Here is a 14,573-nt window from a genome sequence, read left to right as displayed (position 1 = left end):
CAAGAAGGGAAGAAAAGAAAAATTAATACTCAAAAATCCTAGACTGAAACTCCTTTGTGCAGAGGAAGGTGAAGGAAACCTCACAAACTGTTATTAACAGTAATTTTTTGACATTTATTTAGTTTGCGTTTCTTTTCACAGTCTCCCCAAATAAGCTTTCTGTCTCATTGCAATGTAATTTGGAAAGAATAACAATAACAAAAACCCCTTTAAAGTTGTATTTTGACTTCACTGTCTCTAACTAAAACATAGATAGAAGACTAACTAGTGGAAAAACACATGCCATGTTCTCCTATTTCCTGAATTACCCTGTAATCCAGTCAGATCCTTTCTAGCAGCCTAGTTCCCCCATCTAAACTTCAGTGCCATTTTACCTGATTGTATGTGCCTTTTTCAGATCTCCAGGGTCTCCCTCTGTCTCCATGTTTACAGTGAAAACTAAATGGTAGAAGATAATTTCTAGTGTGCTCACTTTTCTGGTTTGGAGCTTCTAGAAATGATAAATAGAAATTCTGGCTTCTAAAATGAAATAATAATGGTATACCCTTCCATGAAACACTTTTTTCCTGTGGCTGTGATAGCCTATTTATCCTCTCAGATTGTGCCTGCACATGCTGTGCATCTTGTTCACTGTTCATAAGCCCAAACTTAAAAACAGTGAGTAAGTGACTTGGCTAAAGCATTATGTTATTGCTACTGACAGTCTTGGAGAGGTGACAGGGAAACCTTTACTTTTTGTTCCCTAGAATTAAAAAATGCCCCCCAAAATCTATACTTTTATTCACTACTAAAATTTTACTAGTCAGCTAGCAGTGAGTACTTGTATTTTGTGTGGGTTTTGTATAGAAAAAAAACTGTTTAACATTATCAAAGGCTGTTTTCCAACTGAAATCCAGTAAGATTTATCATTCTGTCACCTCCTTTACTTGTAATAAAAACTGCTGTTTAATTGAAGTCATATTGCTACTTCTGTGTAAAATACTTTGGCTGCTATGAAAATTACAACAATCCATAACATCTGTATTTCAGACTGCAGACCTAAAACTATGTCAACAGTTACCTAATTCAATTTTTCTAAGTGCACTATTACTTGCTGTTGGACAGCATCAGTCCTTGAAAAGGCTCTTAAAAATGTATCTAAACAATACAGGTAATTAAATCTAGGCTATAGTCTTTTGTAGTTGATCAGCTGACATGTCAACAATTGGGGAGTTCAGTAAACCAGTCCAGCCAAGCAAGCCAGGTTAATGCAAGGATTTTAAATACTTTGCTAGCTAGTGAAAACTGAGCCAGAACTAGGTTACAGTATGATCACGTCAGCAGCTTCTCCAGAGTCCTGAGGATTTTGTAACAAACAGCAGCATGACTGAAGAACAATTAGGGCATTTCCCTGTCCTCAGACTGGTCCAAACAGCATCTACACTCCTAATGAAAAGACACAGCCTCCCTCCTAGGTATGGGGGTATTCTGAGGGTCCAGGCAGAAATTAACTTTCCTCTGGAAATTTTATATAAATATCATAGCATTTCTATGCTAAAAACCCCAAATCAAACCAAAGCACACATTTCTAAACCAAAATCTGAATTTTCCAGAGCAAAAATGAATGGCCAGCTTAACATATCTTCAGGGATATCACTTCTCAAATACAAGGACTAATGATTCTTTCTTAATAAACATTAGAAATTTTTTCTAAATTAATTAATTAATTACTTCTTAATAAACGTGTGACAGCCCATCTATTTCTGCAACATGCAGGCAGCTGTATACTGGCAAGCAGAGGCATTTCAGGGCGCTTGACAAGGACTGTGGAGGAAGCACTAGGTGGCAGGACACCAGAGAGGAAGGCTGGAAGGAAGAGACTGGATTGGAGAAAAACGCCTCACCATCCTGTGCCAGGATGTGCAAATGACGGCCAAGAGGCAGCCTGGCAGTCCTGAGAAGCAGTCAGGGCCAGCTCAGAGAGACTCAAGAGCCATTCAAACCACAGACCCCATCACCCCAATCACCTGTGGGTGTCACCAGGAAAGGCTCAGCTCTTTGCCAGCTGCTGTTTCTCTCCAGGGCTGTTGGTACTATAAACAGTCAGAGATGGTGCACAGGGGTTGAATCTCTCATTCATTTTCCAACATCGGGGTGTTGGACTAACTTGCCCAGCTTTAATTTTAAACAAAGGTTTCTGACTCCAAATCTACCCCTGCACAAATTGCTCAACAAATAGTTCTAATTAATAAATTTGCAAAAATAATGACTTGTAAAGACAGAGAGGCAGCTTTCTCTGCTCAGTAATTTATATGACAGAAAATCCCTTCTTGCTGCTGTTATTAAAAAATCCAGCTCGACTGATGAAAGTTGATGTTTCACATGTTTTTTGGCAACACAGGAACAAGCTATAATTTTACTTATTAAACACAAACTCTTATAATCTTGTCATTCAAAAGACTTTGCAGTAAATTAATCATCAGAATAATTACTGGCCTGCTTTGATGTAAATCAATCTAAGGAGTAACCAAAGGCTTTTTAAAGTTGCTTTTTTTTTTTTTTTTCTGGAGCACACTTCAGATGATAGAAGAACTATTTACACAGAATATTTTAAAAAGCACATTTCCCTCTCTCAAAACAAAACCCCTGTCACATCTTCATGAGGATTCCATGCCCTGGTAAGTAGCACACAACTTGCCTTTTCCCTTGCACCTCCATGGAAGGTTTTAGTGTGGAAAATAAACAGGATGTCTTCAGCTCTGTCATTAACTACAATCTGCATCAGTAGGTAATTCTGCTCACATATATCTCATAAATCTTGCTGGGAGTCACAGCAGAAGGAGCAGAAGCACATGCCCATGGAGAACTGAAAGATCCATGCAAATGCCAGCACCAGCTGAGCCACCTGCCTGCCACTTCCTGCGGTGGCTAATCCAGCCCATGCCAATCCAGGCAGTTTTACAACAGATTTTTGCCAGCTGTGTGCTAGCAGTTTAACAGCAAAAAATGCCACAGTGATGTTCATACTGTCAGTGCACTGGTTGCCACTGACAGGAGGAAAGATATTGCCACCTGGATGTCTCTCTTGCTCAAGAGAACAAGCACAAGCATCTTCTGCTTCTCCAGTTTCAAGACTCTTACATGGCAAATTATTCTTTTTGTCTTTCTTCTTTTCTTTTAAAGTAGCCTTATTTATTACAGAATTTTGCAGGATTACTAAATACAATTGTATTTAGTGATAGTTATAGTCCATGTCACGATGTACTGTAATGTAACTAAATATGTAGATAAGAACTTTAAAACATGGAACCACAAGAAAAATTTTAATTGCAACAGAAATATTTCTGTCTGCCTACACATTGTGTTTGTTTAAAGTCGATTCCTCTTCCCATAGTAGAGAAATGCCACATCCATATTTAAAATCAGAAGTATTGACAAAATCTTCTGAGTGCATAAAGCTGTTTTGACAAAACATGAGTGCCTGCCACGCTGCAGCTACTAAAATGAAACAGCTCATCAATTTACCAAAACTCTGCCTACAGACAAGGCATTCTCCAGCCTTCAGGAAACCTGATGCTTTTCTTATGCAGGAAGAAATCCTCATCATGCTGAACTCAGGAGAAACTGCTGCTGACTTCAACACGGCAAACTGCTAAGAGACTGACAGGGCTATCATTATGCTTTAAATGAAGCTTATGCACATGCATTCATGAATAGGAACTGCAACAGCAGAAAGGCTTAATGCAACAGTTATAAGGGAACTGAAGAATGCAGAAAGAAGATGCTGCAGTTCAAGATTACTCTCACAAAAAACCCAATCTGAACAGAAGATCAAATGTTTAAATTTTTTTTTCCTTTAGCATGTCAAAATCTCACATTTCTTAGGCTGTCTGTCACAGAGCACTGTCAGAATGGAGACAGAATCTGCTGGTTTAATTACAGTGTGGTTTCTCAAGGACTTATCCAGTATTTATTCTGAAATTACACATAAATTATTAATTACCTCTTTTAAAGTATAAGCAAGCCTTTGGCTTCATAGTATTTCTATAATCTTTCACAGTATAAAACAAAAGAGTTTATGATATCTGTAATTACTTACCAAAATAAAGAAATCTTTTTGTAAGTTTTGTTTGTAAATATTTTATTAAAAAACATCTTTTAATGCTGTTAGTCAATACATGTGTAATAATACTTTGATAAAGTATCATGTAGTAATATGTATTTTGGATTCAGGAATGTAATGGTTTTAACTAAATCATCAGAGCTCTGTTCTGCTCCAGTCCCTTCTAAACTGTCTTTTTTTTTTCTAGAATTTAAACAAACTCATTCTTTGTCAAGGTACATCATCCTTAAGGCCTTGCAAATGTTTTAGTAATTGAACCAAAACAAAGAGAGCTCAGCTTTCTTTCTGAAGACCACGTTGCTTTTGAGCTTAAAAAGGTGCCTGCAGCTTTCAAGCAGTTAGTGGCAAATCAGCAAGAAAGAAATCAGAGGAGAAGAAGGGGCACTTAAAAATCAAAACAGTAAAGTGCACAGCTATACCATCCAAAATTGTATTAATCTTGCTGGACTGTGGATATTTAATACAATTTGGCTTGCATGAAACATACAATCACGATTAGACAGAAAGGATTTTCTTTTTTCTTCCTGAAGTCATCTACAGGATCTATGGAATTCAATTTTCAAGGGTAACATAGTGCAGCTCTTTGGATATTGATTAGTTTCCTAAGTCCACAAGGAGATGAAGAAGCGGGGAAGGTGTGGAGGGATACAAGGTGTCCTCTTGCCGTCTGTTTTATTTAGATGCCTGTACTCTCCAGTTCCCCATCCTCCAGCCCTAATGCAGCATTTGAACTAGAAATCATAAAGAGTTTCTCTTTATTTGTGTACTGTCTTTGAGTTTGCTGGGATTGCTCCCCTGTTTGTTCTCTGCTGGTAGCCTTGAGGGGGTCCATCTTCTCAACTGGTTCCTCCTCACAGTCTGGAATTTTACTGGTGTTGGCAACTGACTCCAAGGAGGTGCCTGCCTCCTCCAGGTGGCTGTAGCCCTTATTGCTGCTGGAATGCTCAGACTGGGAGCTCTGGGAGTCCGTCGTGGTGATGGCAGGAGGAGCTGAAGGAGGTGATCCCCCCAGATCTAGAGATTTGGAGTAGCTAGGAGATGCCTTTACCAAGAGGCTGGAGTCCAGGACCCTCCTGACAGCTGGTGACCGAGGTGGCTCAGGGGAAAGGGGACACCTGGCATCGGGCAAACAGCTGGTGCTCTGCCGCCGGAGAACCAGCTTGTGCCTCCTTGTTGCACAGCCTCCCTTGATGTTGCTGCTGCTGAGGTCAGTTAGGCTCAGTTCAAACTCCCCCCGTGGGATCTCCTGGGCTCCCCGCTCACCAAGTGGTCTCTGCCAGCCTCCCCCTCCATTGCCTGGCCCCAAGGGCAGGAGGGTGAAGGTGCTCAGCGAAGAGCCAACGATGGAGCTGGCCGTGCTGCAGCGCTCACAGCTCTCCGGTGGGCTGCAGGGTGGGCTGGTGTCAGGGCGGCCAGCAAGGGCAGCACGCTCCCGGCAGATGCTGTACACAGCCTCAGCCAGGCTGGGTGGCTGAGGTGGGCCGCAGAAGGAGGAACGCTGTGGTGAGGACACCAGATCCGGCGGGGAAAGGCAGACACCCAGTCCTGGTGGCCAGGAGCTCTTGGCCAGCATGGCTGCAGTACCCAGGCCTTCACCGCCAGGTTTTAGCTCCAGGCTCCGGGACTGCACATAGTTGACAAAGCCATTGAGAGGGGCTGAGGCTGGGGTGCCTCCATCCTTGGCCCGCAGGCTGTGGGCATCAATGACAGTGGAGTAGAGGTCACGCAGGTTGATGATCTTGGTCTTCTTGTCGCGGTTTTCGTGCAACACCGCATTGGCGCAGATGAAGAGGAAGATGCCGATACCCATGATGAGAGGGCCCAGCACCTTCAGCTTGTCCGAATGCAAGTAGCTCGAGAAAAGACGGAAAAGGAAACCTGCTGAGGCCTGAGGGGATGAGGAAGTACGGGGGGACCCACCGGTGGTAGCAGTGGTGGAGGTGTTGGCTCTGGGGGGTGACTCCAGGTGGATCCCTGCTTGCACCCCTTCCTGGCTCTGGGAGCGGTTCGTGGGGGTGCCACCCTGCGGTGCTGGGTGCCGGCCCTTGCCAAAGCTGCTTTCTCTGTACACCTGGCTGGGCTTTGGCCAGTAGCCCACCACAGCCAAGGCAATGCCCACCAGCAGTACCAGGATGCCACAGAGGGCAATGAACCCCGAGAGGGAGCACAGCTTGAGCTTGCCTTTCACCACCACCACATCATTCTTGCGCTTTTTTTTGGCCTTGCGTTTGCGTTTGGGGATTTGGCTCTGGGGTTTCAAGGGGTCCTGTTTCCTGGCCGAGATCCTCAGGAGGCCTCCAGTGGCAATCATGGCTGGCTACCAGCGCACTGCCCCCCACGGCCAATCCAGCTCCTGCAGGGAAAGGGAGAAGAGAAGAGGATGAGGACCAAGGGCAGACCTGCAACACAAGAGATGTCTCTGCTTGCTCTTCCTCCTTCAAAGTCCTGTTAATTAAAACCCTGAACAAGTGGGATGGGGGTTGACACTGACAGGTAGGTCTCCCTTGCCCACACAGCTCCTGTGTGTGAGAAAGAAACAAGCAGACCAACAGCATCAAAGCAGCCACATGTCCCACTATGCTCTTGCCAAACAGCTAATTAATTTCTTTATGCTCCAGGTAAATGACAGCACTAATAGTATCCACTAAAGTAAACAAAAAAAAGACGTTGCTCATTTCAGAAAGAGTTTGCAAAGCCCCAGATCTCAGAGGATGCCAAGCCCCTAATATGTTCTGGGGTTACACTGCACACTGACTGTGGTTAGTGATGTCATCCAGGATTTGAGGGGATGGGAGAAATAAAAGCAGAAAGGCAGTATATTTGATCTATAGATACCATTTGTTTCATTGCACTACTTACATATTACTGGAGTGAGGGTTAAACATATTACTTGTCTTGCTTAAATGAGTGGGAAAGGAATTACTGTGAAATTCACAAGGGAAACATTTGAACATTGGAAAGTGGTGCCCTGTGAAAGTTTCTTCCTAGCCATTTGCACTTGATCTGCAATATTAGAAATGCATCTCCCTCCTGAGGTCCAGAGGCATCCCTAGTTTGGGAACATGTGCGATGTTCCAGGTAACTGTTACGTAACACTGACAAATTCAACCCCTTCCCCCCTTGCCCTCAGAAGGGGGAGATGGTGGCTGCCAGGTAAGAGACGGCAGGTCAAATCCTATTAAAGGAGAAGTGAAACTCCATGAGTCACCCGGGGAAACCCGAAGAGGGAAACTGTCAGGGGACTAAACACTGAGCATTTGTGGCTTTTGTCTTACTGGACCATCAGAAGTCATCTCGCTGTTCCCGTGATCTGAGCTAAACAACACAGTGTGTAGGAGCATTTCTTCACTGTGCAATTCTTTTTGGAACCTATTTCTTCATGCTACCGAGAAGCAGGATCCCCTCCCCCTTTTCTCTTTCTGAGCGTCCTATTATTTTTTCTTTGACGGGGCAAAAGATGACATCACTGAATATAATACGACTCACAAAGTTCAATTAATCGCAGTGAAAGGCAATTAAGTAAGCACCTAAAACCGCCCCCCCGGCTCCTCTTTGCCTGTTCAGCCTTTAAATCTCATCTATCTTCTGTTCTAATGCCAGAATTGCCACATATGCAGTAATACTGTGTCCCATTTACTCTGTTTGTATTTTCCCCAGAAAAAAGATGGGTGTTGTCAGCAAGGACGTTGTTAAATTACTCTCCAAGGTACTGCACGCTCAAAACAAAGAGCAGAGATTTCTCTTTCCTACCGCTGAACTATTTATTAAAAATAGAAAAAAAAGAAAAAGGGAGCGCATTTTGTTGATGCAAAAGTGTAATTATCGGGGCATGCTTTGCTGTAACTGCCGATCCTTTGATCTCATTTTCCGCTGCCCCACTAGCCAGCTGCCCGTCTCCTCTCCACGGCGATAACAGATGGTCATCAGCTCCGAGGAACGCTCCCAGTCCGGCATCGCCGGGCACTTAGTTTCGGCGATGGCGAGAGCAGCGCTCGGCAGGCGAAGGAGGGCACGGCCGGGCCGCCGGCCATCGCCAGCGGCCGCAATGCCATGAAACCACCCGGACGGGAACCGCGGGGCTGGAGCCACATCCCGCACGAACGGACCACAATCCCCCATCCATCTCCAGCAGCCGGACCCGCAAGCACCACGACCTTTCCCGGCAAAGCCCAAACACAGCTGTAACAGTACTAACAGCACCCGGCTTAACTCCTTCCCACCCTGGGTTCGCACGCGGGACTCGCCGCGCTCCGGCTGCCGGGATGCCCGGCACCAGCCCCCGGGGCGCCGCTGGCTCCGGCCGCTCCGGCCGCGCACCTCCCGCCGCCGCGGCAGAGCCCCGAGCCCCGCCGGCGGCCGCCCCGGGCGCGCCTGTCGGGGGTCGCCGGCGCACGGAGCCGCCGCTCAAGACGGGGGTGCCGCGGTCACTTACCGAGGAGGGCCGGGGAGAAGTCCGGGCGGGAAGCGGGCGAGCCGCCGCGGGGAAGAAACTTTCCGGCCCGAGCGGGCATCCCCGCCCCGCCGCCGCTCACGGCCCCGGGCGGACGGGCGGCGGGGCTGGGCCGAGCGCCGGGCGCCCCCTCGGCCCCGCCGCGGCCGGCCGCCTCCTCAGGCAGCTCCGCGGGAGCGCTGTCCCCTCGCCACGCCGCATCTCCCCGCCGCGGGGCCGCCCCCCGCAGCAGCGCGCCCGCCCTCCCGGCGGAGCCGCCTGTGCCTGTGCCGGTGCCGCCGCCGCGGGCGGAGCGCGGCTCCGCGGCTGCCCGCCGGACCCGGCGCCGTTGCCAAGCGACGGCAGCCGTGACACAGGGAAACTGCGGCAGGGCGGCCACCGCCGCCCCCGCCACCTGCGCACCTGCGCCCGCCCGCCGCCGCCGCGCCCCGCACCCCGGCGGCCCCGCCCGCGCAGGCTCCGCCCCGATCGCCACGACAACCCCCGGGCTCCTTTCCGCCAGTACCGTCCTGGCGGCCTCATCCTCAGCCACCTCACCTTTGGGGTTTTTCTCCTCCCAAAGTTTGCCGGAATGCCTGGGGAGAAAGCGAAGAAGCAGGTAAAAAAATGAAGCAAGGGGATGAAGAAGAAAGTGACAGCTTTCCATCAATGGTGTCACCCAGAATCTCTCCGTTTCAGCAGAGAATGGGAAACAGCGTTCTCTTTTGAGCTACTTTCTGAAAAGTGATGAAATTGAAGCTATCACCTCAGTGAGACATAATCTAACATGTCCCGTCACACTGCTGCACTTATTCTTGGGAGGAGATTGCTGCTGATTGCTTTAGTCAAGTCTTGTTAGATGTTCACCATGATCTAGAAAGGTAAATCTCAGGAAGGTTTTTCAGTAAATACAGAAACCTCATCCCGTGGCTTGGGATGAATGTACACAGCAGGGTTTGCTGGGGTGGAGAGACCAAATACCTGGGGTTTTGTACAGTAGCCTTAAAATTCTCTTGAAGCTGGAGTGTTACCTAGCCTGAGCCAAATCAGCTTTCTTCTACCTCTTTGTGACCTCTTGTGTGGAAGACTGTGGCTAAAACAGCCTGGCAGAAAGCAGAGGGCAATAACAAAAAATTTGTCAAATGCTGTTTTTAAAAATAAAGGTTCCAACACAGGTTGGGAAAATTGTAAGAGTGGTTATGAATATTCAGTTAAATTGTACGTATTCCAGCCTCAGCTATTCTGCAATTCTGTGTTCACCCAGACCGTGCTATTTTGCATCTTTCACTCCAACTATCAGTGCCTGGTTTGAGACTAAACAAATTCTAAAGCTGCACATATGCATTTTAATGTCATTTGCAGTTTGTCTCAGCAAAATCATTTGGGACACATTTTTTAGTACATATATAACTTTTGGTTATGCAACAGGCTTGAAATTTAAGATTTATTATTTAAGAACTTCTTTTAAATGTGTGCTTTGAACAGTCTCAATGAACCCAAGTCTTCTGACATTCAGTAATTTGCTTTGTGTTCAGCCCAGGCTATCAGAGGAAACCAAACATATCACATCTGTTTCCACTGGAGACCTGTATCACATCAATAATGCAGCATCACCAGACTCTCCCTGAAAGGCTCCTGTGTAAAAGAGAGAGGAAGAACAAGACTGATTTTTTAAAGGGCAAAGAACTCTTTTCCCTATCTGAGTCATATTTTCTATTTCTGTCAAACCAAACCATTCTATTTAGCTATCTTCTTTATACAACAGCCCTTTTTTTTGCCATATTTTCATTGCTAAAGTTTTGAGTGATTGGGCTATCATCACATTCACAGTTTTCAAATAACTCTCAGCAAAATGTGTTGTAGGTGAGGCCAAATCCTGGAAAACAAGAAATATGTTCTTGGATGAAAAGCTTCTGAAGGTGTTGTTCTGTGGCAGCTATCAATGTAATCTTAATTTGCTCTACGTGTTAAGGACCAGTTGTACGATGGCAGGCTGAATCCCTCACAGCAAACTACTTTGCCAAGCTATGTATCCCTACCTATCCTACAGATTCCTGTCATTGGAAAAAAGCTTTGGGGGCTTTAATGAAACATTTATTTTATTTTTAGTTGATATGGATTTTTATGCTCCCACAGGTCCTCTCCTCTCCTCTCCTCTCCTCTCCTCTCCTCTCCTCTCCTCTCCTCTCCTCTCCTCTCCTCTCCTCTCCTCTCCTCTCCTCTCCTCTCCTCTCCTCTCCTCTCCTCTCCTCTCCTCTCCTCTCCTCTCCTCTCCTCTCCTCTCCTCTCCTCTCCTCTCCTCTCCTCTCCTCTCCTCTCCTCTCCTCTCCTCTCCTCTCCTCTCCTCTCCTCTCCTCTCCTCTCCTCTCCTCTCCTCTCCTCTCCTCTCCTCTCCTCTCCTCCCTCTCCTCCCCTCCCCTCCCCTCCCCTCCCCTCCCCTCCCCTCCCCTTCATTCTAAAAAATCATTAATTTTTAAGCATACACTTGGTTTTGTATAAAGCATAAGATGATAACCTTTATCTGGTCCTTGTCAGGACATGCTTCAGTACATCAGGGCTGCCATCAGTTTTAGTATATCCACTTGAATATGTTCCATCCCAGGCTGGCTGGGCACCCAGGAGATATGTAGCCAAGTCAATATATCTCAGCCCTCAGCAGGCTCAAGGTCCAAAAGCAATTCAAAAGGCAACCTAAAGTACTTGGTGTACTTGTCTGAAATACTGTAACATCTCCTGGTTCCAGACACAAACCTGCAGCTCCCACAGTAGAGACCCTACAAAACAAAATCAGAGAGAATGCCCTTACTTGTTATAAGTGCAACACTAGACCTAGCCTGAAAGTCCATTTTAATTATAGCTTATTTAGCTATTTTTGATTAGCTAATTTATTACAGTAACAAAAACAAAAGCTGATATGCATTTTGTACATATGCTTCACAGTATATTATGCTAAATGCCAAGTCCTGAGCCAAGTTCCTGAGTCTTCATTGCTGGAATTCACAGCTTCATCTTATTTAATAGCTAGGGAAGTTGTAAGAGCATCACTCCAAGCCTGGTCACTGGTCTCAGAGAAGTGAGTGGTCTGGGGTTTTCTTTCTAATTTTAGCCTCATGGACTTTGTTTGTTTGTTTGTTTGTTTCCCATGGCAGTAGAAATTCTGATATGATTAATGGTGGAGACTCTGGTATAATTAATGATGATTTGATAACAAATGCAGAAGAAAACAGCAGCATTGAGAATGAACCATGAGCAATCATCCTCACTGAGAAAATATATGTTTGAATTCCTTACAAACTTACCTCCACCACAGTGAATCTGCACTGTGTATTAGATTCGTCCAGCTTATTTGACATGTGGTACAATCAGAGGCAACTTTTCTTTTAATTGTGTAGCAAATCTGGGAATAGATAATCCACTGAGAGTGAATGGCAATTTGCATGTCTGCTCTTCTTTCAAAATTGATTATAGCAGACATACACATTGCTGGGAACATTTGCCTGGGTGAAGGAATACACAGCCATGAAATCTGGTGATTGAAACGTAAAGGGAATGAATGTTTTCAGATGAACAAGCTTTTTCACAAAAAGGAAAAAAATAATGAAAGGAACTAGTAGTTTATCTTACTCCAGTTCTTACTGCCATTCCCCATTAAAAGATATTTTATTTTTGAGGCATTAGTTACACTAACCACTTTATAAATATACGTATTTTTAATTGACATCTGGTGAAAGACTTGAAACTAGAGGAGACAGAATGTGAATTGCTCTCGGGTCAGTTGTGACATATTGCAGGAAGCCTGTGATAGTCACCCCCTCAGGTTATGAACTGTGCTCAAGGGCAGATGTCACTCACTTTCTTTTAGATGTTCTGTGCTTGACTTCTCAGCTGGTTTAAAAAGGAAGCAGGAGCTATTCAGCCATGTTATTTGCCTTCACTTTTGATTTGTTGATACAAGACAACTGCAAGTAACTGCAAAAAATTGTGTGTGTTATTTGTGGACAAAAATACATAAAGGCTAATCAGGAAAACTTCCCAAAGTATTTGCCTGGAGGGGAATACCAGTGCCATATTTCCTCCAAATAATTGAAATTACTTATTTTTTAAATTTATTTTTTCGTGTTGTTCTCCTTCAGCCTCTCTTGCAACTTGACCCTAGCTTCAATGAGATATCTGTGTACAATTGTTTCATGCTTAGGACCTTCTTATTTTCTGAACATTTTTGTTGTTTAATTGAAAATCCACAGAAACTTATGTGAGTGTGTATTTTGTAAGACAAGTACATAAAATAGCTTTTTTTATCTTCAAGCCTTAGAAGCAGTATTTGGAGTCACTGGGACAGCACTAGTCTATGAGAAATAATGCCAAAGCATACTGGACAGTGGGTTGAAAATTTATTTTGTTATATACTATATTAAAAGTACACTACATGCATGCAAAAACACTTTGTTTGTAGGAAGGGAACATTAGAATGAGCCAATAACCTCTGACTCCTCCTGTCTTTATTTCATCTAGGACAGCAGGTGCTAGAGAGATTTTTAGCTTTGGTAATATAAAATTGTATATGTTCAAAAATAAACTTGATCCCAGCATTTTTGCAATTCTGTGCAAAGGATTTTCATCAAGGAGAAAGATGCTCTTGCCTGTTATCTGCATTGCTCATTGCAAGTCCCAACATCAGAGAGTTCTGGCAATATGAAAACAGCTCAAAGAAGAAGTGGTCTGGGGGGAAAGGTGAGCAGTTTGTCTCCTCCACGTGGGGATAGGACATCCATGAAGAAGAGTTAGTTCATCCAGTCCATGAGCTGGGTTAGTCACCCACAAGGAACCACCATCACACAGACCCTGACTATTTTACAGGTATTCTACAATTTTAATTGTATCAATGGTTCCTCCTGTTTCTTGGGGATGCACCTGCTGCCTCCCAGCATTTCCTCCGGCTGCCGGGGAGCAGGGCTGCCTTTGCATTATACAGAATACACAATGCAAACATCAGCTGGGGAAGTTCCTGACTGGTCTGGTGAGACACTGGAAGAAAGCAAGCAATCATAATCACATTTGGAATTAATATTAAAATGACTTGCAGTAATCTGTGTGAAAGCACAGTCTATCAGTCAGGAGAATGAAACACTGATTGCATCCTTTTTTTTTAAGAGGAGGTTTTTTCTCAGACCAGCACCCCCACATACTTACATACTTTTGCAGTTGTGTAGGTGTTTTGCCCTACATTATTAAAGGATTAACTTAGCATTTAATAAATTGAAACTATCACAGTATCTTTTTTGTATGCTGTCAAGAGAGATTAACCCAAATTTTTGACCTGTTTTTTTGTTTTGTCGTTTCCCTTCCTCCATGACCTGCAAGCAGTTTTGCACTCTGCACTAGACTTCTGAACACCACTGTGGAGAGACAATAAGTTAACATAGAGTGCTCATCCAATAGAAACAGTTGTTAGGGTCTATTTTTACATTCAGTTTGCCCCAATGGATTGTGAATGCCCTTTAAGACTCATTGCTATCAATATCAGAGTGATACAAGATCTGCTCAAAACCCAAGGTCAAATTCAAGGTTTAATGGCACATCTTGGGAACATGAAGGAACTCAAAAAACATATTAGGACCCTGTTGTAGGAATCCTTGTGTTGCCAGGAGAGTCACCTTGTTTCTGCCAGCTCTTCTGCAGCTTCTCTGCAGAGAAGGGTTTTTGGTGTAAAGTCAATAGCACATCTTGAAGCAGTTCTTACACGTGAAAGGTACTGTTACTAATCAGCACAGATGTGAACGGCCTGGGGGTTTCCTGTGTGTGACAGGAGCTAAACTCTTCCCAGCCTAAGGGCAGCACAAAAGTGAGCTGTAGAGTTCTTTGAACTCCTCCATGCTCTGGACCCAAGCATGGTCAGCATGCTGATATATTTTCTCTTCAGACACACTTGTGTTTTGAACTATTCTAATTGTCAAAAGTAGCAAAGAATGTTTTCATAAATAACAGTGAGCTTTGCCCTACAGTTGTAGAATGGTGATTTAACAGTAATCAGTAGGTGTTAAG

The 14,573-nt window shown here is 44.7% G+C and overlaps 1 protein-coding gene across 1 annotated transcript; it reads right to left on the bottom strand.

Moving 5' to 3' along the window:
• Positions 1 to 3,287: 3,287 nt before the first annotated feature.
• On the bottom strand, positions 3,288 to 8,682 carry TMEM200C (transmembrane protein 200C). Its single transcript, XM_039549816.1, has 2 exons — positions 8,535 to 8,682; positions 3,288 to 6,455 (listed from the first exon to the last, which is right to left on the bottom strand). The coding sequence occupies exon 2, from the start codon at positions 6,411 to 6,413 to the stop codon at positions 4,779 to 4,781; it is 1,635 nt and encodes a 544-aa protein (XP_039405750.1). The 5' UTR covers positions 6,414 to 6,455; positions 8,535 to 8,682; the 3' UTR covers positions 3,288 to 4,778.
• Positions 8,683 to 14,573: the final 5,891 nt, after the last annotated feature.

Source organism: Corvus cornix, chromosome 2, assembly GCF_000738735.6.
Source record: "Corvus cornix cornix isolate S_Up_H32 chromosome 2, ASM73873v5, whole genome shotgun sequence".
Classification (NCBI taxonomy): domain Eukaryota; kingdom Metazoa; phylum Chordata; class Aves; order Passeriformes; family Corvidae; genus Corvus; species Corvus cornix.
The sequence above is the reverse complement of the archived record's forward strand: the minus strand, read 5'-3'. Positions and strand labels throughout refer to the sequence as shown.